Genomic DNA, 26,271 nt, shown 5'->3' with positions numbered 1-26,271 from the left:
TTCGTGAGGCTGGAACTAACGGACAGTGGCAGCTGACGCTGGTGTCGTAGAGGAGCGTTGAGCTGGAGGAGCCCACGGGTATGTCCTCCCACCTTAGTGCAGTGAAGGCCGTGCTGTAGGCTGGCACTTCCAGGTCAGCAGCCTGTTCCCATGCAGTTGCCAGATTGGTCTACAAGTAGTGGATTGGGCTACATTTTATGGCTGTCTAATACAAAAAATTACAATCTGCTTCTTGCTAAATTTTGGGCTACTTTTTGTAGTTATTGGATAATTTTATGATTCAACTAATTATAAAATTGGGCTAGTTTCATATAAATAGTTTTTCAGCATAGATCTTTCAAAAGTTTCAAATATATTAACATTTCATTTTGTTGATTTAAAGTAAATTTTCATTTTAATTCTCTTTGAGCCTTGCATGAGTTGGACAGTGAGTGGCTGCGCTGGGAATACAATGCCAGGATACTAGGCTTCCCTTTCCCCACCTATTTGTGCATCTTACAACAACACATGACTGAACCATTGATTAGAAATAGGGCGCAGATTAACTTGAATGATCAACGCTCTTTTGATAAGGTACAATAGGGGAAATGGCTTTTTGCCCACCAGTAGTGTTATTGTTTGGGAAAGACATGTTGGTGACATCATGTTAATGACTCCTATCCCTTTATAATAAGTAATTCAGTTTTGTTAACCTTTTCCCATTAAAAGAAAATGATTTTATTTAAATAGTTCAAGCATTTTGAGTTCAGTTTATTTTGTTTTCAACATGTCATATCATGTCGAAAGAAAACGTTTATTTATTTTTCTGAGGAAAAAAAAAAAAAGTTCACCCTTTTTAGTTCAACCGAAATAGTTGGAATTTTCACCCATCTGAGAAGATACTAAAGCATTTCAATCAAAGCACCCTTGAGCAAAATACATCATATCGAAGGTAAGTTTCACATAGTTCTCCTATGTATATAAATATACGGTATACATAAATATATACGTCTGGTTTGATAATTTTACTATGTTCTCATGAAATTTGGCATTGGCTACTTTTTTCAAATCTGCTACTTTTGAAGGTAGTATAGGCTACTTTTCCCAAAATAATCTGGCAACTCTGTTCCTGAGCCAGGTCCTCATAGTCGATTCCCAGGTGAATGGTGTTGATCTCGAGCCTCGACAGGGCATCGGCCACTGGATTTCTCTCACCAGGGACATAGTGGATGGTGCAGCTGAACTCTGCGATGGCTGCAAGGTGCCGTTGTTGCTGAGCCAACCAAGCGCTGCCTGCCTTGGTAAAGGCATGGACCAGCGGCTGGTGGTCCATCATGAAAGGAGTGCATTCCAAGAGGTACCTGAAGTGGCGCATGGCTTGGTATACAGTTAGCAACTCCCTGTCAAAGGAAGTCCACCTTCTCTGCACCCAAGATGCGCTTATCAAAGTGGACAATCAGCCCGTTCTCCTGAAGGCGCTTCAGGACCGCTCGCACATGGTTCAGGTGCTCCTCTGGTGATCTGGAAAAGATTAGGCTATCGTCCATGTAGCAGATGCAGAAGGGCAGGTCCCCTAGGATGCTGTCCATCAGGCGTTGGAAGGTGCTTCTGGCGTTCCTGAGGCCGAAGGTGGGGTATGAGAATACGTAGGACCCGAACGATGTGATAATAGCTGTCTTGGGGATGTCGTTGGGGTGCATGGGGATTTGAAAATAAGACTTGTGTAAGTCCATTTTTCAGAAAATTTTCATCCCATGAAAGGCCCTGGTGAGGTCCTGCAGCATATTCGGTAGAGGGTAGTGGTCTGGTGTTGTCACAAGGTTCAGACAATGGTAGTCCCCACAGGGCCTCCAGGTGCCGTTGGACTTCTTTACCATGTGGAGGTGAGATGCCCAAGGGCTTGATGCCTTCTTGCAGATGCCCATCTGCTCCATCTCTGCGAAAGTGCGTTTGGCGTCCTGGAGTCACTTGAGTGGCAGGTGGCAGAACTTAACATGTATGGGGGCCCTGTGGTGGTAGATTCCATGCTTGTCCAGGGTTCCAGCCATCTCATGGAGCTCTGATCTGAAGACGTGGGGAACTCCTGTAGGAGGGCACCGTACTTGTTGAGAGCAATGGAGCATACGGTGGGTCTGCCCGGGCCAGCAGCGAGTATGTCGGGAACAGCAGGTCCTCATTTCAAGAAGGCATTTGCGGTCCACGTCCGCTAGAAGCCCGTGCTTTGCCAGGAAGTCTTCTGCCCCCCCCCCCCCCCCCAAAGGAGAGGAACCTTAACGTCCGCAGTGATGAAGGGCCAGTTGTAGGAGCGGATGGGGCTTCTGTTTGCGGCCACAAGGGTGGCTGCGGTGTCGGGAGTGAGGCTGCGATCCTCTCCTGATAGTGAAAACACTGACTGCATCGCCCATGTCAACCCACTGACTGCATCGCCCGTGTCAAACCACATCCTACGGCGGGAGATAGCGTCGCTGATGTAGAATTCCACACGGTGGGATTTCGAAGGGGTTGCGGCCACGGCCACTGTTGAGGGTGGCCTCCTTCCTAGTTTTTTGGGAAGGAGCATGGCAACTCACATCTTCCGGCATTCTTCCTGAACCTACGGTGTTAGAAGCACCAGGATGGGATATCCTTTCGCTGCTGTGAAGGCTTTTTCCTTCAGTAGAATGCATTCACCTCTGGGTCGTTGGGATCCTTTATCAATACACAGTTAGCTGTAGGTGTTGTGGCAAGCTTTGCAGCCCTGGTGGCTTCATGGACTTTCTGGGCCCTGTCAACCAGGTCGTCCATCAGCAACGTGTCCATCTCCTTCATCTGCACTCGTACTTCCTGCAAAAGGCGACGGAGAAAGATCTCTCGGGACAGGCTGATCTCCTTTCTCCGTCCATCTTCACTGACCTCTGGCAGTAGTAATAGGCCCGTCAGCTGATCCCAAGCATCCTTGGGTTCTGTGTCTCCCAGAGGCTGGGTGATGAGGTTGAGGACACGGGCAGCCCTCACGGGGACAGACAGGGAGTATGTCCTATCTAGATTCTTCTTCAGCTCCCTATAGGCTATCTGGCTGTTCTGTGCATCCAGCCACAGGGCGATCTGGCTGAAAACTTTCTCCAGCAACGTTGTCATGACAACGTCAGCCTTGACTCCCTCGTCCATGATGTCCGCTACCCTGAAATGAACCTCCACCCGTTGGAACCATGATGCCGCAGTTTGCTTAGAGAAGGGAAGCAGTTTGACGGATTGGACAACCGATACTCGTGTGGATATGATGGTATTTAGGAGGATTTGAGTTTCCTCGGAGGAACTGTGTACCACAGACTACAGCATCATGTCCATTTCACTTACACCAAAACGCAATTAGTATTTAGTCCGTTAATGGTGTTGGGTTTGTTAGAGCCAAGACTAGTCACCATTTGAGCCCTTTAATGACTGAGTACGGTCTATGTGTGTCATAAATGGCGGGGCCAAACCGTTTGAAAGACACCAGAAACACCTGGGGAAGGTATGCTGAAGTAAGTCTGTTAGTGGTGTTGGTGTCAACCGCGGAAAAGAGCTTTCAGAGACCTAGACTATAAAGCCATGTGGTTCCATTAAAGATTCTCTGAAGGTAAGGGCGGGAGCCAAAACCGGTGAGTCACCGTCCAAACCGGGAGGTCACTAGTTGTGAGGACTAGACAGAGAGGCAGGTAGTATCTGGGTACTGAAGCTTTATTACAGATGAGCGGGGTTGACATAGAACAGGTGCAGACGGATATGTAGTACCCGAGTCAGGTCTACAGTGATCTGAGTACGCAGATGGAGAATTTGTGTTTCTTTACCAATACTTATACATGAATATTTACAAACGCAATCTGCGTACATACATGATTAATATGTCGGCGGAAAGGCTGGGGTATTCCATACAGAATGATAAACTGTAAAAAAATTACAAGTTAATAATATATATAAAATATTGTAAAAGATGTCCTTACAACATATATATCAATATTTATATATGTATGATCAAATAATATATATATATATATATATATATAATATATATATATATATATATATATTATATTATATAATATATATATATAACATATATATATATATATATATATATATCATATATATATATATATATATATATATATATATATATATATATATATATATATATATATATATATATATATAATATATATATATATATATATATATATATATATATATATATATATATATATATATATATATATATTGACATTCTTGTCAGTTACTCTCAAAACACATGTTGATTAGGCATTAACTTCAGAAGTAACTATTATCCTGGAAATGTGAAGTAAACTTATGTTATGACAGAGCCTCTCACCTTTTGAGCATCCCTCTTCATCCGAAAAGTCCGGACAATCATATCGTCCATCACAACGGAATTTCTTGGGAACACATGACCCATCTCGGCACATCAGCTGACTAGGACTGCAGGCTTTGGAAAACACATACTAAAAATTATCATTTTTTACTCCCAACCTTTATTTTATGTAATATATCAAATACATTTTCTTCAAAAATAAAAGCATTACCAATACCATTAAAAAAACCCATTCGATTTATTCCTGACATTTACTTTTAAATTTAACCCATCCATGAAAAGAAGAGGTGATTCTACATTACCGAAAGTGTTATCAGCCCTTTTACTAAAAGGATTTATGAATAAAAGCATATGAACATTATCTTATTTCAGTATACATACTGTACGCAGTTCAACTTCAGCACCTTCCAGTAGTATGATAAATATTTTTTTTTAGTCACCCTCTGTGGGACATCATCTTGTTGACTATCAAACGGTATAAAACAGTTCACAAAGGCTGGGTGGTAAAAGTGGTTTCAAGCACTATTACTGGCATGTATGATAGGCTGTATTTTCTGAATCTTACATCAACAGGGTGATGATACTCTTTATGATTATTAACTGCATTAACAGTAATCACCATGAACCAAAGATAATAATGAAAAGACTTATTTAAATTTACACATTTTACTGAAAAAAGATAATCCCCCCCTATACTGAGTACCTCAGGAAGGAAAACTGAAAGCTCTAGATGATTTCTATGTCATTCATTAGGATACAGGGATGAATGACTGATTAAATGTAAAGGAATACAAAGAAAAATCAGGATAGTATTTGCAACAGCATATACAAATATTACAGCAAAATATGCATAATCAGCTTATTTTACAAATATATAGAAAAAATATGAGAATTTGGGACAAATTGGTTTTAAGGAGATACGTATCTAGTTTTTTAATTAATGGTCCTGAATAATCTAAATTAATAACTCAAATGAATTTGCATGAGAAAAATATGGGTAACAGACTATCAAAATGATATTGTCATGTTACAATAAAGTTTTATACATACTTACCTGACAGATATATACGATTAATAGCCCACCCAGCCTCCCCGCAGGAGACAGGTGGAAGAGAAGAATTCTGATTAGAAAACGGGGATGGTTCCTAGTCCTGCCACCCAGGGCAGGGCGGTAGATCACCTGACCTACCTGTAGCGTGTGCCGCGAAATTTGAAATTCTGTCGGAGACGACGGAGTCTATAGCTAAGTATATATCTGTCAGGTAAGTATGTATAAAACTTTATTGTAACATGACAATATCATTTTTATACATTCAACTTCCCTGCCAGATATATACTTAGCTGATTAGCACCCATTGGTGGTGGGTAAGAGACAGCTAACTACTGAAATAGACAGGTAAACAACATATGTTGTAGGTATTTATAAACCTTGGTTCCTACCTTATTAGGCTGAAGACTTCGCGGCTACTGCCTTGGAGTCTGCTTAGCCTCAAGAGCCTCAGCGAGATAATGATCTATGGCTAAGAGTTCTTGTGTCTGCCAATGGGGTCTTATCCACTTACTCGGCAGAGCCTAAAGGCCTTTGTCATTGGGTGCTATTCCACTAACATGACAATACACCTTGTTCAAGGAGCACAAAACCGATCCCGATCACCTGATCCTAACATCCATGTTAGTTCTAAGATTGTAAGGAGTTATCCCCGAACTCCTCACAAACAACCAAAAAAAACTCGAAACATAATTACACTTTCATTACAAAATATACAAAAAAAAAATTTTGTACTCCCCTACTAGTCATACATACCCTTGATCCCCTACCAGCAATGACACTCTGCTCCCGTGCGACAGTAGTGAGCTTGCTACTAGAAAACCAAGCACATATCTGACAAGAGGGTTTATGTACGATAAAAACACAAAATTAAGGATCAGTCTTTGCTCCAAGACCCAGTACTGTATCTGCTGATACAAAAGGACCTAGCGAGAAGCACTTCTCATAGGTCACTCTCACGTCCTTCAGATAATGAGATGCAAACACTGAATTGCACCTCCAATATGTAGTCTCAATGATATTCTTCAGAGACATATTCTTTTGGAACGCCAAAGACGTTGCTACTGCTCTTACTTCATGCGTCTTGACCTTTAGAAGACCGAAGGATTCCTCCGAGCAGTTCTTGTGAGCGTCCGTAATAACGCTTCTCACAAAGAAAGCCAAGGCGTTCTTGGACATGAGTCGGGTTTGGGGTTCTTCACTGCACACCAAAGACCTTGTTGACAAGCTCCCATCTGTCTCTTCCTCTCTAAATAGTATTTAAGAGCTTTCACTGGACAGAGAGATCTCTCTATCTCTCTGCCTACCAGGTTAGATAGGCCTTTTACCTCAAAACTTCTGGGCCAAGGTTTTGATGGGTTTTCGTTCTTTGCCAGAAACATTGTCTGGAAAGAACAGATGGCAGCATCTCCTTTGAACCCCACCGTGGAATCCAGAGCGTGTAATTCGCTCGTCCTCTTGGCTGTAGCGAGAGCCACCAGGAACAAGCATTTCCTAGTGACTTCGCGGAAGGACGCCAGATGTAAAGGTTCGAATTTATCCGATGAAAGGAATTTCAGGACCACGTCTAGATTCCAACTAGGTGTTCTAGGAGTAGCTGATTTCGAAGTCTCAAAAGATCTAATTAGATCGTGTAGATCTTTGTCGTTAGCAATGTCCAGGCCTCGATTCCTGAATACTGAAGACAGCATGCTTCGGTATCCTTTTATTGTCGAGACAGATAGGTGTGATTCCTCTCTCAGAAAGAGGAGGAAATCGGCAATATTCACTATAGAGGTACTGGAGGAGGACAGCTTCTGACCCTTACACCACCTCCTAAAGACTTCCCACTTCGACTGGTATACTCTTCTCGTCGAAGCTCTGCGGGCTCTAGCGATAGAGCCCGCAGCCTTGCGAGAAAAGCCTCTCGCTCTGACAAGTCTTTCGATAGTCGAAAGGCAGTCAGAGCGAGACCTGGGAGGTTGTGATGAAACCTCTCGAAGTGGGGTTGTCTGCAGTAGATCGTGTCTGTTTGGAAGCGATCTGGGGAAGTCCACTATCCACTCCAGTACCTCCGTGAACCATTCCTGGGCTGGCCAAAATGGGGCTATGAGTATCAACTTCGTGCTCTTTCGAAGCTACGAACTTCCTGAGCACTTCCCCCAGGATTTGAAACGGGGGAAAGGCGTAAGCGTCCACACCCGACCAATCCATGAGAAACGCGTCTATTGCGAAGGCTCTCGGATCTTCTACTAGAGAGCAAAAGGTCTCTATTCTTTTGGAGAGGAACGTCGCAAACAGGTCTATGTGAGGTCTCCCCCACAGGGACCAAAGACTTCGACACACTTCTTCGTGAAGAGTCCATTCTGTGGGAAGGACCTGGTTTTCTCCTCTCAGTCTGTCCGCTCTCACATTCTTGATCCCTTGAACAAACCTTGTGAGGAGAGTTATGCCTCTTTCTTCCGTCCAGGTTAACAGGTGTCTTGTCAACTGATAGAGGGAGAAAGAGTGCGTGCCTCCTTGCTTGCGTAGTAAGCCAGAGCCGTGGTGTTGTCTGAGTTTATCTGTATCACTCACCCCGTCTCTGACTATCATTCTGTTCGAAGAACTTTAAGGCTAGGTGTATGGCCACAAGTTTCTTGCAATTGATGTGCCAGGACACCTGTTCCTTTGTCCAGGTGCCTGACACCTCCCTTGCTCCCAGCGTTGCTCCCCATCCCGACTCCGAAGCGTCGGTAAACAACACTTGGTCTGGGTTCTGCAGGGCAAGCGATACGCCTTCGTTCTTTTGAAGCTGAGGGATCCACCACTTCATATGATCTTTTACTTCTTTTGGAAGTTGGAAGACGTCCGAGAGTTGACCCGTCTTCCAACTCCACACCTCTTTGAGGAAAAACTGAAGAGGGCGGAGGTGAAGTCTCCCTAGCGAGAAGAACTTTTTCCAATGAGGACAGGGTCCCTAAAAGGCTCAGGTAATCCCTCGCTGAGCTGTTCTTTCTTTTCTAAGAAGCTCGAGATTCTCGACAAACCTCGAGCGATTCTTTCTCGCGAAGGATATACTCGAAAACCCCGAGAATCCATCTGAATCCCCAGATAGACCAAGTTCTGGCTGGGATCAGTTGTGACTTCTCGAGGTTGACGAGCAACCCTAGCGAATCTATCATGTTCCTTGTTACTTCTAAGTCCTCCAAGCACTGACTCTTCGACTTGGCCCTGATCAGCCAGTCGTCCAAGTAGAGGGAGATGTTTATCCCCTCTAGGTGAAGCCATCTTGCTACATTCGCCATCAGGTTGGTGAATACTTGTGGGGCTGTAGACAGTCCGAAGCACAGAGCCCTGAACTGAAAGATCTTGTCTCCTATCACAAAGCGAAGATATTTCTTTGACAAATGGTGAATGGGAACGTGGAAATAGGCGTCTTGCAGGTCCAGAGAGACCATCCAATCTCCTGGGCGAAGCGCCGACATTACAGAGGCGGACGTTTCCATACGAAACTTCTTTTTCTGTACGAAGCGATTCAGAGCGCTTACGTCCAGAAACTGGCCGCCCACCCCCCCGATGCCTTTGGTACTAGAAAAAGGCGATTGTAAAATCCCGGGGAGTGTGGATCCTGCACAAGTTCGATGGCCTCTTTTCCCACATTTGCTCCACCATTTGGAGGAGAGTCTTTCGCATTAACGGGTCTCTGTACCTCGCTGACAGTTCCCGAGGCGTAGATGTTAGGGGAGGGCTGTCGTCGAAGGGGATTACATATCCCTTCTTCAGGACCGACACTGACCAAAGGTCGGCTCCCCTTTGTGCCCATACTCCTGCAAAGTTCAGGAGTCTGGCGCCCACTGGTGCTTGGAGGAGCAACAAGTCACTTCGATTTCTTGAAGGGCCTAAATGAAGACCTTCCTCTCTTTTCAGAGCTCTTCTTTCTGGCAGGGGACGAGCCGCTGCACCTCCACGAAAGGGCTGCTGAGTAGGACGAGATTCCTTCTTAAACCGTCGACACTACCGGTCGTCCTTTCTTGGACGTTTGCGTAAGTAGGTCTTGTGTCGCTTCTCAGTTAGCGAGCGAGATATATCCTTCACTAACTGAGAAGGAAACAGATGATCTGATAGAGGGGCGAACAGTAAGGCAGTCCTCTGGCTCGGAGAAACCCCTTTCGATAAAAGGGAACCATACACTGATCTCTTTTTCAGGAGACCAGCACCAAAAAGGGAAGCCACTTCACCCGAACCGTCCTGTACTGCCTTGTCCATGCAGGACAGGACGCTATGGAGAATTTCTGGGTTCTCAGAAACTCCGGATCCTTAGATTTGTTGGCCAAACCTCCGAGTGACCAATCCAGAAAATTGAACACCTCTAAAGTGACAAAAAGTCCCTTTAGAAAGTGGTTCAACTCTGAAGTGCTCCACGTCGCTCTGACCGATCCTAAGGAGTGACGTCTAGAGGCCTCCACTAAACTGGAAAAGTCGGCATCTGCAGAGGCGGGTAAAGAAAGACCCATAGTCTCTCCTGTCCCATACCAAATACCTCTCTTCCGTGCAATCTGGAAGGAGGCATGCAGAATACCGTCTTTCCTAACTCCTTCTTCTTGTCCATCCAAGAATCTAAAGAATGGAGTGCCTTCTTCATTGATATCGCAGGCTTCATTTTCAAGAAGGCCGACGATTTAGCCGTAGCTGAGCTCGAAAAGAGTGAACGAGGAGGAGGAGGAGCCGCAGGACTAAGAGAATCTCCAAACTCTTGTAGTAGTAATGAGGCCAAGACTTTGTAACTAGAAAGTCCCTCATTAGCAGGAGGTTCGTCGTCAGACAACTCGTCTAACCCTCTGATCAGACGAAGGAGAAAGTTCACGTTTGGAGGGAGAGTCCTTCCAAGACCTCCTATGTTCTGAAGGAGAGGAGCTCCTATTTGGCGAAGAGTCATAACCTCCAGGAACGAGTCCCCGACTCTTTGACTCCTGGCTCTTGACTCTTGCCTCCTGACTCCTGGCTCCTGGCTCCTGACTCCTGCCTCCTGACTCCTGACTCCTGCCTCCTGACTCCGGACTCCTGCCTCCTGACTCCGGACTCCTGGCTCCTGCTCCTGATCCTGCCTCTTGGCTCCTGGCTCCTGCCTCTTGGCTCCTGCCTCCTGCCTCTTGCCTCCTGGCTCTTGCCTCCTGGCTCTTGCCTCTTGCCTGGATGCCTCCACACTCTTGGCTCTGGGCTCCTGGCCTCCTGGTTGACTCCTCACTCCTGGCTCTTGGCTCCTGCCTCCTGGTGACTCCTCACTCCTGGCCGGTGGTGCCAGACGTCTGATTGTTTCATCCAGGTTCGTACCGGAAACCTCACCTCGAGTAGGAGTATCGATCCTGGAGGTAGATACCTCCATACGTCTGGAGGATCTTTTAATAGGAAGGGAAGTGTCTTTCCTTCTAGGAGGCTCCTTTGACAGGACTCCTACAAACGACGAAATCTGTTCCTGCATCGCCATCATGAACCTCTTAGTAGCCTCCTCTTTATCCTCTTCGGGAGGAGGGGAAGGAGGAGGGGAGGAGTCCATAGCCTCCACCTCCTGCCTCCTTCTCACTCTGGTTGAAAGAATGGCTCTTCTTGCCTTCTTCACTCCCGATGGAGACTCCTCAGGGAAGTTTTCAGGGCTCGAGTCAATAGTCGGCGCCCTCCAACTCCTCTTGAGAGGCCGAGATCGATCGGAATCTCTCCAATCACGTCTCGGTGATGAAGATCCCGACGACGAGAAACATTCACGTAGGACGCTTTTACAATAGCGGTCCTTGGCAGTCTGGGGTGTCACAGAAACCGCCGAAGGGACACCTGATCGGTGGGATTCTCCACAACCTCCTTTCGGCTTTCGACATTCCTTCTCCTCTGGGCATGTGAGCTTGGAAGAGGTCTAGACCTAGGAGCGTTGCTGAGCCGACCAGATGCCCCCTCCACTACACTGGGACACTCATATCACTGTCCACTGACAATTCACTAGCCTTACCTTGTATGGCAGCCATTTTGTTTTCCATCAACTTGAAGGCTGCTTTTAGATCTGCAAGTTCTTTCGCTGGATCTACAGGTTCTGCAATAGGAGAAGGGGCTGCAATGGAAGGAGAAGTAGCAATACTTACCCTTGGGGAAGATCCCAAGCTTGGAATTAGTTCAGATCTAGAACTACTTAAACTTCTATGAGAAGCCTTCCTCACTCTTTCTCTTTCTAACTTTTTTAAATAATTAGTTAGATTCTTCCATTCGTTCTCACTCAAGTTCTCACATTCCAAGTTCTTACATTCCTTACAAGTAAATTAGTAAAAGAACATTCATACTCCCTGCACTCTTGCATACCGTGTGAGGGTCTACCGAAGCTTTCGGCAACCTCACCTTACAGCCTACATTCACACAACGTCTCACAACCATACCAGAGTCAGACATATTTAAAGAAAAATCCAAAATCAAGTCCACAAAACAGTCCACAAAAGCGTATGCCAATCCAACAATCCAGATACGTCACCAAAAGTCGGTCAAGAAGATCAATTGCCGGTGAAAAAAGAAAAACCAATCGAGACCGGAACAACAACAATGTTGATGGTCCGGGCGACAGAAGAATTCTGATTAGAAAACGGGGATGGTTCCTAGTCCTGCCACCCAGGGCAGGGCGGTAGATCACCTGACCTACCTGTAGCGTGTGCCGCGAAATTTGAAATTCTGTCGGAGACGACGGAGTCTATAGCTAAGTATATATCTGGCAGGGAAGTTGAATGTATAAAATTAAACTTTACTACATAATGGAGAAACAAAACAAAAATACCAACTTCACTTTCAATTTCACTACAGGATGGAAAACACGACAAAAAGTGCCTTTGCCAACCTAAATTAAGATGTGTGACTACTTCAAGCTTTTGAAAGCACACTTTGATATTCCTAGGAATTAATCTGTTATTATAATTATAACTCCATGTTATGTATATGGATTGGCAGTGTGGACAGAGAGCACTGCTTTATACACCATATTTCCTTTTCATCAATAACTTCATTTTAATATCTGCTTTACTCAACATAGTAATTACTCACCGTTTGAACATCCTTCTTCATCAGAAGAATCGGAACAATCTTGTCGTATATCACAACGATATTCTTTTGGTATGCAAGACCCATCTCTACACATCCACTGGTCTGTGCCACAAGCTTCAAAGACCAATGTAAAATTAAAACACTAATTTATTCCAAAAAAAATACTATTACTGACATTCTAACCACCTTTATCAACACAAGAGGTTCAAGTCATCTATTAGATAACAGAAGACAAAATGATTGTGTTAAGACCTACAATACAAGATTTCACTGGAAAGCAAATTAAGAACCATTTATAGATCTGAAAAATAATTCCTCTTGAAACCAAGACATTTCTATACACACAGATGACTACTATTAACAAATTCCTCTAGCAGATAGTACTGCCATGAATCATGTAATCTCACCAATTATTCATCAGTCTCTCAAGGAGCATGTGACATTTGTATCTCATTCACTACAACATTATTATTTTCTGTACTAAACCAGTCTCCCATTCCATCTCCAACTTCATTTATAACACTAGACTTGTTTTTTACCTTTCATGTGACACCTTGTAAACTGCCATCTGGAAATCCAGATAAACCTTAATCTTTTTATTGTTTTCATATACATATAGATCACAAGTCATGGGTGACATAAATGGTTGGTTGAGTACATTCTAGATTACCAGGAACTGAAGGCAGGTACTCATTCATCAATACATCAAGTTTCTAATATTTCACTTCTTTGCTTTGCTCCAATGATACAATGTAAATGTCAAAAGTGAGGAGTAATTTTTCTAATTCTCCAATTACCATCAGGTGTAATATATCTGGACAAGGGTCCTCCACTTTATTTCAACACATTTTCTCACCTACAAATCCCTGTCGAGCTCAAGAGAAGTGGTATCAATATATACCTCTCTCTCTCTCTGCCATCCAGTTCGCTGCATCTCCCTTCCATGTTGTCGGCCTCTTCTCTTGCTGATCTGTCTGAGGCTTTATGCCAGGGGGTTCTTAAGAGATTGGACTCTGTTTTAGAAGATAAGTTGGCTACCATGTACACTGGGAGGGCTGGAAGCAAGCGTGTTGCATCGCCCCCACCTCCTGCAAAGAGATTGTGTAAGGAGCCAGTGCTGTCCCTCTCCTGCTCCCCCATCAACAGCGCGTCGGTGTATCAAGCGTTGGAAGGCTAAGGACTTTGCCCTTTCTTCATCTGTGAGTGAGGAGCAGCACGCTCGTGATCCTGAGTGTTGGTGTTTCTGAGAGTGTTGGTGTTTCTTCCCCTGTGCGATCTGCAGTGGCTGCTTCGTCCTCTGCATCGAGTTGCGAACGTGTTGCAACCTCCCTCGTTCATGCACATGTTGCACGTGCTTCCACTTCTCCTTCTACAGGGTTGCGAGTGTGGAGTTGGTGCAGCAGGAGTGTTTGCCTGCCCCACTCCCTGGTACTTCCAGGAGTCTATCTCAAGTGTTCAGGATTCCTCACTGACACACATTCGTACGTCTGCCATGCCCGTGCCCAAACGTGGCAATGCTGGAAAGTCATCTGTTGGGAGAGTGCGTAGTGATGTCCCTAGTGTTGTGGTTGGTTCATCGTGGGAGTTGGCGCTTGGATCCAGCCCAGACAGGTTAGTTGGTGTTTTGGGCTGTTTGGCTGCTGGTTCTTCCGTTAATAGACACAAGGAAGGCGCTTTAGATGAGCCTGCACAACCTTCGCGTCATCGGTCTCTGTTGTAGGAGCAGGAGGAGGGAGTAATGCAAGAGTTTTTGCCTTCCTTTACAGAGGTTGTCGATCTCATTCGTGGAATCAACAATTTGGAAAGTCGAACTCAGGCTCAGTTGTCTTTCACTCCTTCCTGCTTGGATGCCTTGCTGGGAACTACGCAGGATCCCAAGTCATCGTTTCAACTTCCCTTGTCAGGGCACGTCCAGTCGGTCTTGCATCAGGTTAACGCCTCTGTTTCAGATCAGGACAGTTCGCTTCGCTCTAGGGGCTCTCCCAAGCGGTTAAACCTGCCTCACAAGAGGCATAGGAAGTACTATGCTATGAACTTTATTTTTGATGTAGCGTCCTCTTAACCCAGACGTCATTCGTCTGAAGCCGGGATTGACTTTGGAGCAGGTGAGGTCAGTGGATCCGTCCTTGTCTCCACAGGATGCCTCAGCGTTGGAATCTACGGCAGCCTCCATGTTGCAGACGGTTTTTTGACTGGACATTTGGTCAACGGTCATTGCCAAGATAGCTTCTGTCAGGTCCCCAGAGGGGTTGGTGAGTACTTCCTCTCTTGCCAGTTTGTTGCAGTTCGGAGGCAAGATGTTTTTGTATTTGGCTCACCTCAGTGTTAATTTACGGGCTAACCTTCTGATTAGAAGAGACACGGCTTTATCCAGGATGGAAAGATCACTTGACCCTGATTTCTTGCTGGCATTAAGGAATGGAGATCTTTTGGAATCACAATTTCTGTTCCCTCGGACTAAACTGGAGGATGCAATACACTGGCGCTGGGCTGAAACCAAGGACAGATTAGTGCACCAGGCCGTGTCTAAGTTAGAATCACGTCCTCGGAGATGTCTGGCTCCTCCTCCCCCTGCCCAGCAGCAGTCACGAAGATCATCACCTGGTAGGCCGTCAAGGAGTTCGGTTTCAGCAGGGCCTCCCCATTCGTCCCAGCCTAGGTCAGAGGACCAACGTCCCTTTCGCTCCCATTCCTTTAAGCTCAGAAGGGGCCCCAGGGGCAGAGGTAAAGGGAGCAATCGGTAGGTTAGGTGCCTCTCTCTCTCCTGTGGGTGCCTGGCGAGCCATTCGGTCAAGTATAAGAGTTATGGGGCAGAGAAGTGGGTGGTACGTATCCTTCAGGTGGGGTATCTACTGTCATTCGACTTCTCTCTTACTCTCTCGGACAAGCCGCAGCTCAGGAAGGTGTATCCTCCAGATTCTCTGAAGTTCTTGGCTTTTTGGGAGGAAGTGCAGAAGATGCTGGCCAAGGATGCGACAGAGGAGGTGGTACGTCCGTCTCCAGGGTTTTACAATCACATTTTCTTGGTGCCCAAGGCGTCAGGAGGTTGGAGACCTGTAATTAACTAATCCACCTTGAATCACTTCATCAGGAAGACACAGTTCAAGATGGAGTCCCTGCATTCAGTGTTGGCAGCTGTGAGGGAAGGTGACTTCATGCTGTCGATAGACTTAAGGGACGCATACTTCCAGATCCCTGTTCATCCGACGTCCAGGAAGTTCCTTCGCTTCTCTCTCGTGGACAAAGTCTTTGAGTTCAAAGTCCTGTGCTTTGGGCTGACCACAGCCCCTCAAGTGTTCACAAGGGTCTTCTTTCTCATATCAAGTTGGGCCCATGCTCAGGGGATCTGTTTGCTGAGGTACCTTGACAATTGGTTGGTCTTAGCAGACGATTGGTTGGTCTTGGCAGGTTCCAGGGAAAAGCTGCTGCAGGACAGAGATTGTCTACTTCGGTTCTATCTGGAACTGGGCATCTTGGTTAACCAGGAAAAGTCAAACCTCATACCCAGTCAAAGGATTCTCTACTCTGCATGGTCATCGATACAGCAGTTGCAAGAGTTTTCCCGTCGGATCAGAGGTTGGAGAAATTGCGAGTGGTGGCATGCGACTTCCTGTTGGAACCACATCAGTCAGCTCATCAGTGGCAGGTTCTTCTGGGAGTTTTGTCTTCCCTGGAGAAGCTGGTCCCTCATGGGCATCTTTATCTTCGGTCTCTACAATGAAGACTGGGGGAATTCTGGTCTCCAGCAGGGGACACACCCCTGTTAAAGGTTCCTCTGTCTCTGGGAGTGAGAGAAGACCTTCATTGGTGGTTGGACAACCAAATCTTTTGAAGGGTGTCCCTCTGCGTTCTCTCCCACCGGACTTCCTTCCGTTTTCAGATGACTCCCTCGCAGGTTGGGGGGCTCATTTAGGCGGCCTCATTGCCACAGGCATTTGGAGTTTGGAAGACAAGCAGCAGCATATCAACGTCTTGGAGTTGAAGGCAGCCTTCCTGGGTTTGAAGGAGATTCGGGAAAAGGTAGAGGGTCATTCTGTCGTTCTCATGTCGGACAACACCTTGGCGGTCACCTATGTGAACAAGCAGGGAGGCCTGGCTTCTCGTCAACTTCACGCCTTGACCGTTGAGGTTCACCAGTGAGCGGTCAGCAATTTTGGTAGAGCTCTCAGCCAGGTATATCCCAGGCAAATGGAATGTGGTCGCAGACAAACTCAGTCGTCGGGATCAGATCCTAGGCACAGAATGGTCCCTTCATCAAGTTGTAGCAGACAAAGTCTTCCTGGGGGAGACCTATGCTGGACCCTTTTGCGACTCGATTAACAGGAAACTGGAGATATTCTGTTCAGTGGTTCCAGATCCTTTAGTGTTGGCAGAGGACGAATTCCAACATCCCTGGGACAAGCTGGAGGTGTATGCCTTCCCTCCGTTTTGTTTGATCTGCCAAGTTCTGAACTGGCTGATGAGTTCGCAGAGTCTCAGTGTGACTTTGATAGCCTCTAACTTAGGCGGAATGGTTTCCAGATCTATCGTTGCTGCCGGAGGTTTTGAGGGAAATTCCCCCCGGAGGCATCTCCTGTGTCTTCACGCTTGGAGGCTATCAAGTACCTCCTCTGAGTAAGAGGTTTTTCTCAGAGAACAGCAGGGCATATGTCCAGCAGTCTCAGAAGGTCGACCTCTGAGGTTTACCAAGGCAAATGGGTTATCTACTGTAATTGGTGTCGTAAACGGGGATTTTCTCCACTAACCTCTATTCAGCGAATAGCAGACTTTTTAACCTTCCTCAGAGATGAGAAACGTTTGGCCGTTTCTGCAATTAGAGGCTACAGGGCGGCCCTGAGTTTAGTATTACGCCTTATACGTATCAACATCTCCTCATCCTGGGAACTTTCCTTGCTAGTTAAGGGGTTTGAGCAATCAAGTTCTCCTAGGGAGCTCAAGCCTCCAACGTGGGATGTTTCTCTGGTGCTCAAGAGCTTCATTATGGGTCCATATGAGCCTTTGCGTCACTCATCTGACAGGAACTTGACACTCAAAACGGTTTTCCTCCTGGCCTTGGCATCTTCAAAGAGGGTAGGAGAGCTCCCAATCTGAGCTATGACGTGAAGCACACCAGGGGTTGGGGGTTGGTGTCCTACAAATTTGTCCTGGAATTCATGGGGCAAGACCCAAAATCCCTCTGTGCATGATGATAGGTTCACTTCATTTTCCATTCCATCACTGAATGCCTTTTTGGGTGGTGATGCTCAAGAGCTTTTGTTGTGTCCTGTCTGGGCCCGACTTTGCTATCTTAAAAGGACACGGCACCTTAGACAAGGCTGCTGCAGACTTTTTGTTAGCACAGGACGTACAAAGAAAGGTGTCGAAGAATACTATCTCTTTTTGGATACGGGAAGCCATCAGACAGGCATACTTGACTCTTGATGATTCCGCCACCATGTCTGTGCAGGTTAGAGCGCATGATGTTAGGGGTTTTGGTCCCTCTCTGGCTTTCAAAAAAAAAACTTGGCTGTAAATAGAATGCTGAGTGCTGGTCCTTGGTTACACCAGTCCATGTTCACCCCTTTCTATCTTAAGGATGTTGCCCACAGATCTACGGACACATTTTCCCTGGGTCCTGTGGTGACTGCCCAACAGGTTGTGTAACTCATTGTTGCCCTTAACAGGACACTTTTGTATCTTACCCAAGATGATTGTGTGGATGAGAGAATGAGTGAGTTGGCTGGTCTCTTTCTGTCTCTTGTACATTTCCTTCTACCTTCGGGAAGGTTAAGGAATAGACACGTCATTCACTGGACTGATCTGATACAAGTGAGTAAGGTAGTCATACTGATGGTGTAGCCACTTAATATATAAATATCAAACCCTCTATTTGGCAGCATATGCTCCACTCCTTGGCAAGGAGGAGTTGGGAGTGGTAACAAACCCTGGTGTGTTGGTTTGCTATTGGACAGTCAAGTTTCTCTTTGGTTCCCTATACAATGATTCTCCCATATATCATTGTATATCACTAAGTGTCTGAGTGGTTAGATATCAATTTATCTAGCTTCTCACGGGCTTCAGTCCCTCTCTGGAAGTTGTTTCTTCTGGAGCTGGACTTGTGGGTAGGCCCCCAGCTGGTTTAGGATGTCTTGTACCTCCTTCCAAGTATGAGTCTATCCTATTGTTAAGATCAAAGGTTTGTTCGCGTATGAACAAATGACAGATTTTCTAAGACAATTTGTATTTTTCATAGCTACAAACCTGAGGTCTGAACATTAAACTGCCCACCTCTAGCTACTCCTCTGTCTGCTAAGACATCCTGGTGGTGTAGTGCGTGGTCCTTGACCACTCTTCACTCGATATGTGCACACGTTGCCAGATCTCACAAGATTCCTTGCTTTCATCTGCAATTTAACCGGATCCAGCTAGGCACTAGAAATTACCCTTTTGTTACAACCTCAGGTCTGTAGCTATGAAAAATACAAATCGTCTTAGAAAATTTGTCATTTTTGAACAGTTTTATTATAAAGATAAGTATAGAAAGGTAGAAGTCAATAAAAGAAAGAAATGGATATTTAAATCATACCTGGCTCAGGGATTTGTACACGTTCACTATTGCATACACTACGTATGTAGTAACCCACTGATGCATAACTGTATTAGGTACTACTCTTCTCTTCAAGATACTGGGATTTTAAGTGGTGTAGGAGAGTCTGTAAAGTTACATTGAACACGTTCACCATTGCTTTCGTTCATGTTTAAACCAAATACATTGTGATGGTAATTGCTTCCTAGCAAAGAAAGATAAAGGAAAGGAGAATGCATTTTCGAGAAGTTCGGCAGCAAGGAGGCGTTAGCGCATTGTGTTGGAAGTACCTGTCCTCATGATGGTTCTAGAATCGGCAGGAGTGTTGTGGAACTCGTCAGGCGCCGTCGTGACGTGAGAAATGCAACCATTTCTGATGCAATACCTCGTCTAGTTTCATCTAAGAAGTTCTAGAAATCTCAGGAGTCTGTGACACTCGCTGTAGGCTCTGCCCCCAGAGTGCCGTATAAATACGACGGTCATAGAAGGAGAAAGCAGAGATCGTAAAAGAGAGAACACCAGTTAGTCACAGAGAGATATCCTCAGTAAGAGCCACAGATCAGATTATCAGTGAGAGATCAGCAGCAGCAGAGATCATCCGTGAGAGATAAGAGAGAAAGGGACCGACGAAGGATCAGAAGAAAAGTTGCTCGAGAGTTGGTTGGATACTGGTTTAGTCATCTTCAGGAGTGGACAACCAAGTTATCTTGACGTTGAGAAGACTTCAGAGAAGAAAATGTCCTGCTAGAGGTTTTGGGGAGTTCCTGCCTTTCAAGTATCAAGAGTAGACTTTATTTTCTGCAATACACAGTCAAGAGGACGTCTGCAATTGCCGCTCTCCTTTTGTGAAGCCACCGCTTCAAGTCACTAAACCGGCCAGCAAGTATTTGAATTACCTTGCTGTTCCCCCAGTTCATGCAGTGTAAGATTCTGTTTTTTTTATGTAAATAGGAGATACCATTCTGCATTTACCTTTGTTAGTAAGCTTGTAAATAAACCTTTGTTGTGTTAGTGTTTCTTTCTATGTTCGTATCCCCAGTTTCAACTGTTGGTGTTGAAATATATATTTTTCTTTTATTTATTTCATATCGAACCTGAAGCGGACCTCTCTCAGAGGCCGTAACATTGTGGCGACCTTTGGCCAGTATATTTTAACACTTTAACAGTTTGAAACAGAGAATATAGAAAGAACCAGAATGAGTGAGATGGTGAAAGAGTTTATTGAGTCAGGTAAGCTCCTGGGTCTAGAGGGGAATGATCTCCGTGAGTATATTGAAAGGAAAGAAAGGGAAAAGTATGAGAGAGATGAAAGAATGGCTGAGAGACAGGAGAGAGCAGCTGAGAGAGAAATGCAGCAACAGGAAAGAGAGAAAGAACGTATGCATGAGCAGGAAGAGAGAGAGAGAAAGAGCGTATGCATGAGTTGGAAATCGCTCGGTTAAGACAAAGCACTCTTAACAGTCAATCAGGCCAGAATGAAAACGAAACTGATAGGTTAGGCATGAGTGCAGTGTTGAAATTAGTACCAAAGTTCGATGAGGAAGATGTAACTACATCTTTCATGTCTTTTGAGAAGTTAATGGAACGAGTAGGTTCTCCTAAAGAAATGTGGACTTTATATTTGCAATCAGTTTTGAGTGGTAGGGCACTTACTGTGTATAGTTGCATGTCTAAGAAGGAATGTGATAGTTACGATATCGTGTAAGAAACTGTTCTTAGCGCATATAGGTTAGTACCGGAGGCGTACCGTAAGAAATTTAGAAGTTTGAGAAAGGATGAAAATATTATGTATGTAGAATATGGTAAGAAGTTAGAAAGGCTGTTTTTTTATTGGTAAACTTCCACTAAGGTTGAGGATTTTGATAGTTTGAAGAACTTAGTGTTGTTAGAAAACTTCAAAGATAACGTATCCCCTGAGATTAAACTTTATATAGAGGATAGGCGAGAAGTATCTTTTGCAGGAGCAACTAGGCTAGCTGACGAATATAGTCTAACTCATAATTTGAGTGTTAATAAGAAACGAAATGATCCTTCGTCTGGTAGAGTACAAAGCAGTAAAGGTTTCAGTCCTAGTAATAGCAATGCGAGTAAAAGTGACTATTCCTGTTATACATGCGGAAAACCTAGTCATACGTCTAAGGTTTGTAAGAGTAAAGTGGCATCTAGTGGCTCAGAATTAACTTGTTTCCGATGTAATGGGAAAGGGCATTTAGCAAGAAATTGTGCAGTGGAAAGGAAGGACGGTAAGAAACCAGTGTCTCTAGTTAATCTTTCATCAAGTAGGAATGATGTGATGAGAGAAACTAGGAAAATTTTTGGTGAATTTCTGTCAGAAGGTGTAGTTTCCTCTCTTGGAGGAGTAGATTCGAGAGAAGTAGTCTTGCTTCGAGACACAGGAGCTGCTGTTTCACTGATTAGAAGAGTGTGTGCTGAACAGGGCAGAAATCAATATGGAAGAGAAAGTCATGTTAGGTGGATTTCCTAACACTTGTGTTCTTTGTCCTTTGTTGAAGTTGAATTTAGAAAGTCAGGTAGTGTCAGGAGAAGTAAAACTTGCCATTGTGGACAGTTTGCCCATCGAAGGCATTGACATTATTGTCAGTAATGACTTAGCTTTATCCAAGAATGTGAATCCTTTTGTGAGGAATATTCCAGTGCCTGAAATGGTAGTAACTAGGTCGGGTTTAGATACAGACATAGACTACAGTCATAATTTGTACGTGGATTTGAACGAAATGAGTTTGTGGATTCGAACGTAAGTTTGTGGATTCGAACGTGAGTAAGTTCGTGGATTCGAATGTGAGTAAGTTCGTGGATTCGAACGAGAGTAAGTTCGTGGATTTGAACGTGAGTAAGTTCGTGGATTCGAACGAGTGTGAGTTCGTGGATTCGGACGTGAGCAAGTTCATGGATTCGAACAAGTGTGATAGAGGTAGCGAGGTTGATCTTGGCCGAGAAACCTAACTATCATTGACAGTGATAGCCAAGGGGAAGGCGTAGCTGTCGAGAGTAACGTAGTGAATGTACCAGTATCTAGTCCTAGTTACGGTGATGAATTAGGCTCTAACGTTTTGGATAAGGATGAGCTAGTCAAGTTGCAGAGAGAGGATGAGACACTAACCCGAATTTTTGAATGTGAGCTGGATGATGATCTCGATGATGTGTGTAAGGAAACTTTTTGTTTAAAGGACAAAGTCAGGTAGTAAAGGGGAAATCAATGAACAATTAGTAGTTCCTAGGAGGCTTCGTGAGCTAGTTTTGAAGTTAGCACACGATGAGCAAGGAGATTTAGGAGTAAATAAAACTTTCAAGTGTATTAGTAGGGCGTACTTTTGGCCTAAAATGAAAAATGATGTAAAGAGGTATGTTTTAAGCTGTCATGAACATCAAATTGCCGGGAAACCGATTCAAGTAATTAGTACCAGAGTTCCGTTGTGTAATATTCCTTCAGTAGGCGAGTCTTTTGAGAATGTATTTATAAATATGTTCGGAACTTTGCCTAGAAGTAAGGGTAGAGATGATTGCATAACTAATCTTGAGTATTATAAAAACAATTTAAGAGATGTTTGGCAGCTAGCGGAGGAGAACGGAAGCGCTTGGCACTAAGCGAAAGAAAACGTGAGTGGAAATCAAGGGGAAATTAAAGGGAAACTTGATCTTAGAGCAAAAGAGAGAAGTTTGTGTGTAAGAGAGAAAGTTTTAGTACTAGTACAGAAAGAAGGTTCCGCTTTACCTTATAATTTTGAAGGTCCTTTTTCAGTGTTAGAGGGGAGGGGAAATGCACATTATGGAATTAATGTGGGTAAGAGTAGAGCAAAGGCAATGAATGTAAATTTGCTTCAGAAATATAAAGAACGCCCTGTGCCTTGGCCGCCGCCCGTGCCCTTGGTAATTGTGTCCCAGAAGGAGAAATTAGTTTTGAGAAAGACGCAAGCGGTGTCTTAGTCTTTCAAAGTTTTGAGCAGAGTTCAGAAAACGGAAAAAGTAAGAGAGAAGGATAATGTATTAGCTTATAGCCTCTATAGAGATTTCTCAGAATGAGTAGCCTAATAACCGTTTTCTGTTATCGCACGAGTGAGTGTGTGAGTGGAGAAGCTTGCGTGTTTGACTGGATTAAAGCTTTATGCAGAATTGTTTCCCTGCTGTTTATTTCTTGCTTCTCTTTAGAAAAAAAAATAAAATCAATTGATTTCATTTTTTTTCTCTTTTGGGGGGGCGTGTGATGGTAATTGCTTCCTAGCAAAGAAAGATAAAGGAAAGCAGAACGCATTTTCGAGAAGTTCGGCAGCAAGGAGGCGTTAGCGCATTGTGTTGGAAGTACCTGTCCTCATGATGGTTCTGGAATCGGCAGGAGTGTTGTGGAACTTGTCAGGCGCCGTCGTGACGTGAGAAATGCCGCGATTTCTGATGCAATACCTCTTCTAGATTCATCTAAGAAGTTCTGGAAATCTCAGGAGTCTGTGACGCTCGCTGTAGGCTCCGCCCCCAGAGTGCCGTATAAATACGACGGTCATAGAAGGAGAAAGCAGAGATCATAAAAGAAATCACCAGTTAGTCACAGAGAGATATCCTCAGTAAGAGCCACAGATCAGATTATCGGTGAGAGATCAGCAGCAGCAGAGATTATCCGTGAGAGATAAGAGAGAAAGGGACCGACGAAGGATCAGAAGAAAAGTTGCTCGAGAGTTGGTTGGATACTGGTCTAGTCATCTTCAGGAGTGGACGACCGAGTTATCTCGACGTTGAGAAGACTTCAGAGAAGAAAATGTCCTGCTAGAGGTTTTGGGGAGTTCCTGCCTTTCAAGTATCAAGAGTAGACTTTATTTTCTGCAATAGAGAGTCAAGAGGATGTCTGCAATTGCCACTCTCCTTTTGTGAAGCCACCGCTTCGTCACTAAACCGGCCCGCAAGTATTTGAATTACCTTGCTGTTCCCCCAGTTCATGCAGTGTAAGATTCTGTTTTTTTTATGTAAATAGGAGGTACCATTCTGCATTTACCTTTGTTAGTAAGCTTGTAAATAAACCTTTGTTGTGTTAGTGTTTCTTTCTATGTTCGTATCCCCAGTTTCAACTGTTGGTGTTGAAATATTTTTTTTTTATTTATTTCATATCGAACCTGAAGCGGACCTATCTCAGAGGCCGTAACATACATAACAGTCCACTGTTGGCCTTGTATTTGTATCACACTTCTCTTCAAGATTTCTGAATCTTCAATTAGTCCGTGTTCATCAGCCCAGTTGATACACTCTGAGAAGTGGTTGACAATTTGTGAATTACAGAATTTAACATGGTTGACAATTTGTGAATTACAGAATTTAACAGAGTTAAATTATTATTATTATTACTTTATATAGTATATTGACAACGAGCAAGAAATATTTACATGTTAGGTCCGAGTGGCTAAAAGACCCTAAATATCAAAGCTGGTTAAGGAAGATAGATGATGATCAGAAATGCTCAGGCAAATACCTACTGCCGTTGTTTATTGTCTGCCAAATTAAGTGACATTGAGAGACACAGAAATACATCAAAACAAGAAAGCTGAAGAGTCATTTTCCACTTGGCGACTAACTATTCTTCAGTTTGAAAAAATAAATTAAGTAAGAGAGAGTGAGGGAAATGTGGCCTTTTCATAGCAGTATGCTGTGCCTGAGTAGAAAAATAATAGTCACATTCTTAGACTTAGTAGAATTGGATGACTGTGATGCCAGTGGTATTTGTAATGCTTTGAAGAAATCCTTCAGAAATTTGGTCTCGAGTTATCAAGATTTGTTGCAATAAGGATAGATAATGCCTCAGTTATGACTGAACGCCTTTTATTAATTATTTTTCTTGTGAATCTAGTACATTTTAGTGCATTTTGAGGTTGATTCTAGCGCCATGAAAAATCTACAGTTGGCAACTCTGACTACCAACAACCGGACCGGTGGTTAACTACCGAACTGCCTTGTTAAGAATTCCTATTGTAAAAGATCTAGGTTTGTATAGTTATGAAAAATACAATTTACTTAAAAAAATTGTGATATTTCAACCACCGTACGATAGTAAATAATTACCAGTTACGTTTTAAATGACATTATGTAGAATAGGACTGATATATTTTTATGTACATAATAACTTTATATGCTAAAGATCAAAGATCAACAAGGAAATACATGTATACTGTTAAATTTAAACTGTCATTAGATGTTTCAAAACTTTGTGAGATTTTTCCTTGCTGTTTGTGTCTATGTGATTTGTTTGCCTGTTTGTTTTCATAGTTTTGCTAACATGCAAACCCAAGAATCACATAAGCTTAAGTGCCCCCCATTTTCTCAGTGCATTTGTCTTGGTGGGGGGGGGGTCAGGAGTGGTAGCTTTCGCTCTAAAATTGAGATTGATCCTCATGCCCTTTGCGTGAAGTGTCGAGGGCGTGAGCGTTCCATTGACAATACCTATGATAATTGTGTCTCTTGGTCAGAAGAGCAGTGGGGAAGTTATGATGGGAGGAAGTGGTCTTGGGGGAAGTCTTCCAAGGCTTCATCGGAGGGTTATACACCTCCCATGACTCCGTTGGTTACCAATCCTTTGTTTTCCTTTCTCCCTCCTCGCAAGCTTCTTCGTCTTGCTGTTTACCCTGGGGGGGGGGGGGGGGGGGGAATGTCTCCCTCTGCTTCGGTTTATCAAGCATCGAAGAGGTGGGGAGGATTGCCAACTTGGAGTTTTACTCAAGGACCTCTGCTCACTCCGGTGGGGATTTTTCCCCCTCGTGGCGAGTAGGAACTCCTCTTACTAATCTGACTTTTGCTCCCTCATGTGTGGCTGCCTCTGCAGTTGAGGACTTGCAGCAGGGTTGGCTGAAGTTTGGGCTGCCTGGTATACCTTCAGTCCAGGGGCTGATGCATTATTTCTTGTCTGCCACTATGACTCATGGTGCTGCTACAGGGACAACAACCTTGTCTGTACCTGGGTATGTGGCACATCCTCATCTTGTTTACACCCAGCATGTGACCACCGTAACACCTTCAGTGGTGGTATCATCCGTGCCACATACTTCTAGGGTGGATCCTTTCCTGCCCCCCTCCTCCTCCAGGTTACGCGGTCTTGTCTCCCCCAGTGACTTATGAACATCCTCTGGGAGTGACCTCCCCATTACATCTTCTACCTGTTGCCTTCAAGACTGTTTCACTGTTCCTGTGCCTGCTGCTGTACCAGTCCCTGATTGTGGGAAAGCTGCTGTAGTATTAGTGTCTTCTGTCCCAGCTGCTCTAGAGCCTACTGCTCCAGTGGTGCCTTGGATGGGGGATCTAACTGCTGCGCTG

The 26,271-nt window shown here is 44.4% G+C and overlaps 1 protein-coding gene across 4 annotated transcripts in view; it reads right to left on the bottom strand.

Annotated features, from left to right (window-relative positions):
- LOC135219863 (sortilin-related receptor-like) overlaps positions 1 to 26,271 on the bottom strand; it is a 253,800-nt gene that overhangs the window by 44,452 nt on the left and 183,077 nt on the right. For all 4 annotated transcript variants that reach the window (XM_064256986.1, XM_064256983.1, XM_064256984.1 and 1 more), the window contains 2 exons: positions 12,405 to 12,518; positions 4,328 to 4,441 (listed from right to left, as the gene is read on the bottom strand). In XM_064256986.1, the coding sequence (XP_064113056.1) occupies positions 4,328 to 4,441; positions 12,405 to 12,518 (228 nt within the window). The remainder of the gene's footprint in view (positions 1 to 4,327; positions 4,442 to 12,404; positions 12,519 to 26,271) is intronic.

Source organism: Macrobrachium nipponense, chromosome 1 (assembly GCF_015104395.2).
Source record: "Macrobrachium nipponense isolate FS-2020 chromosome 1, ASM1510439v2, whole genome shotgun sequence".
Classification (NCBI taxonomy): domain Eukaryota; kingdom Metazoa; phylum Arthropoda; class Malacostraca; order Decapoda; family Palaemonidae; genus Macrobrachium; species Macrobrachium nipponense.
Note: the sequence above shows the minus strand (reverse complement) of the source record. Positions and strands in the feature narration are given on the sequence as shown.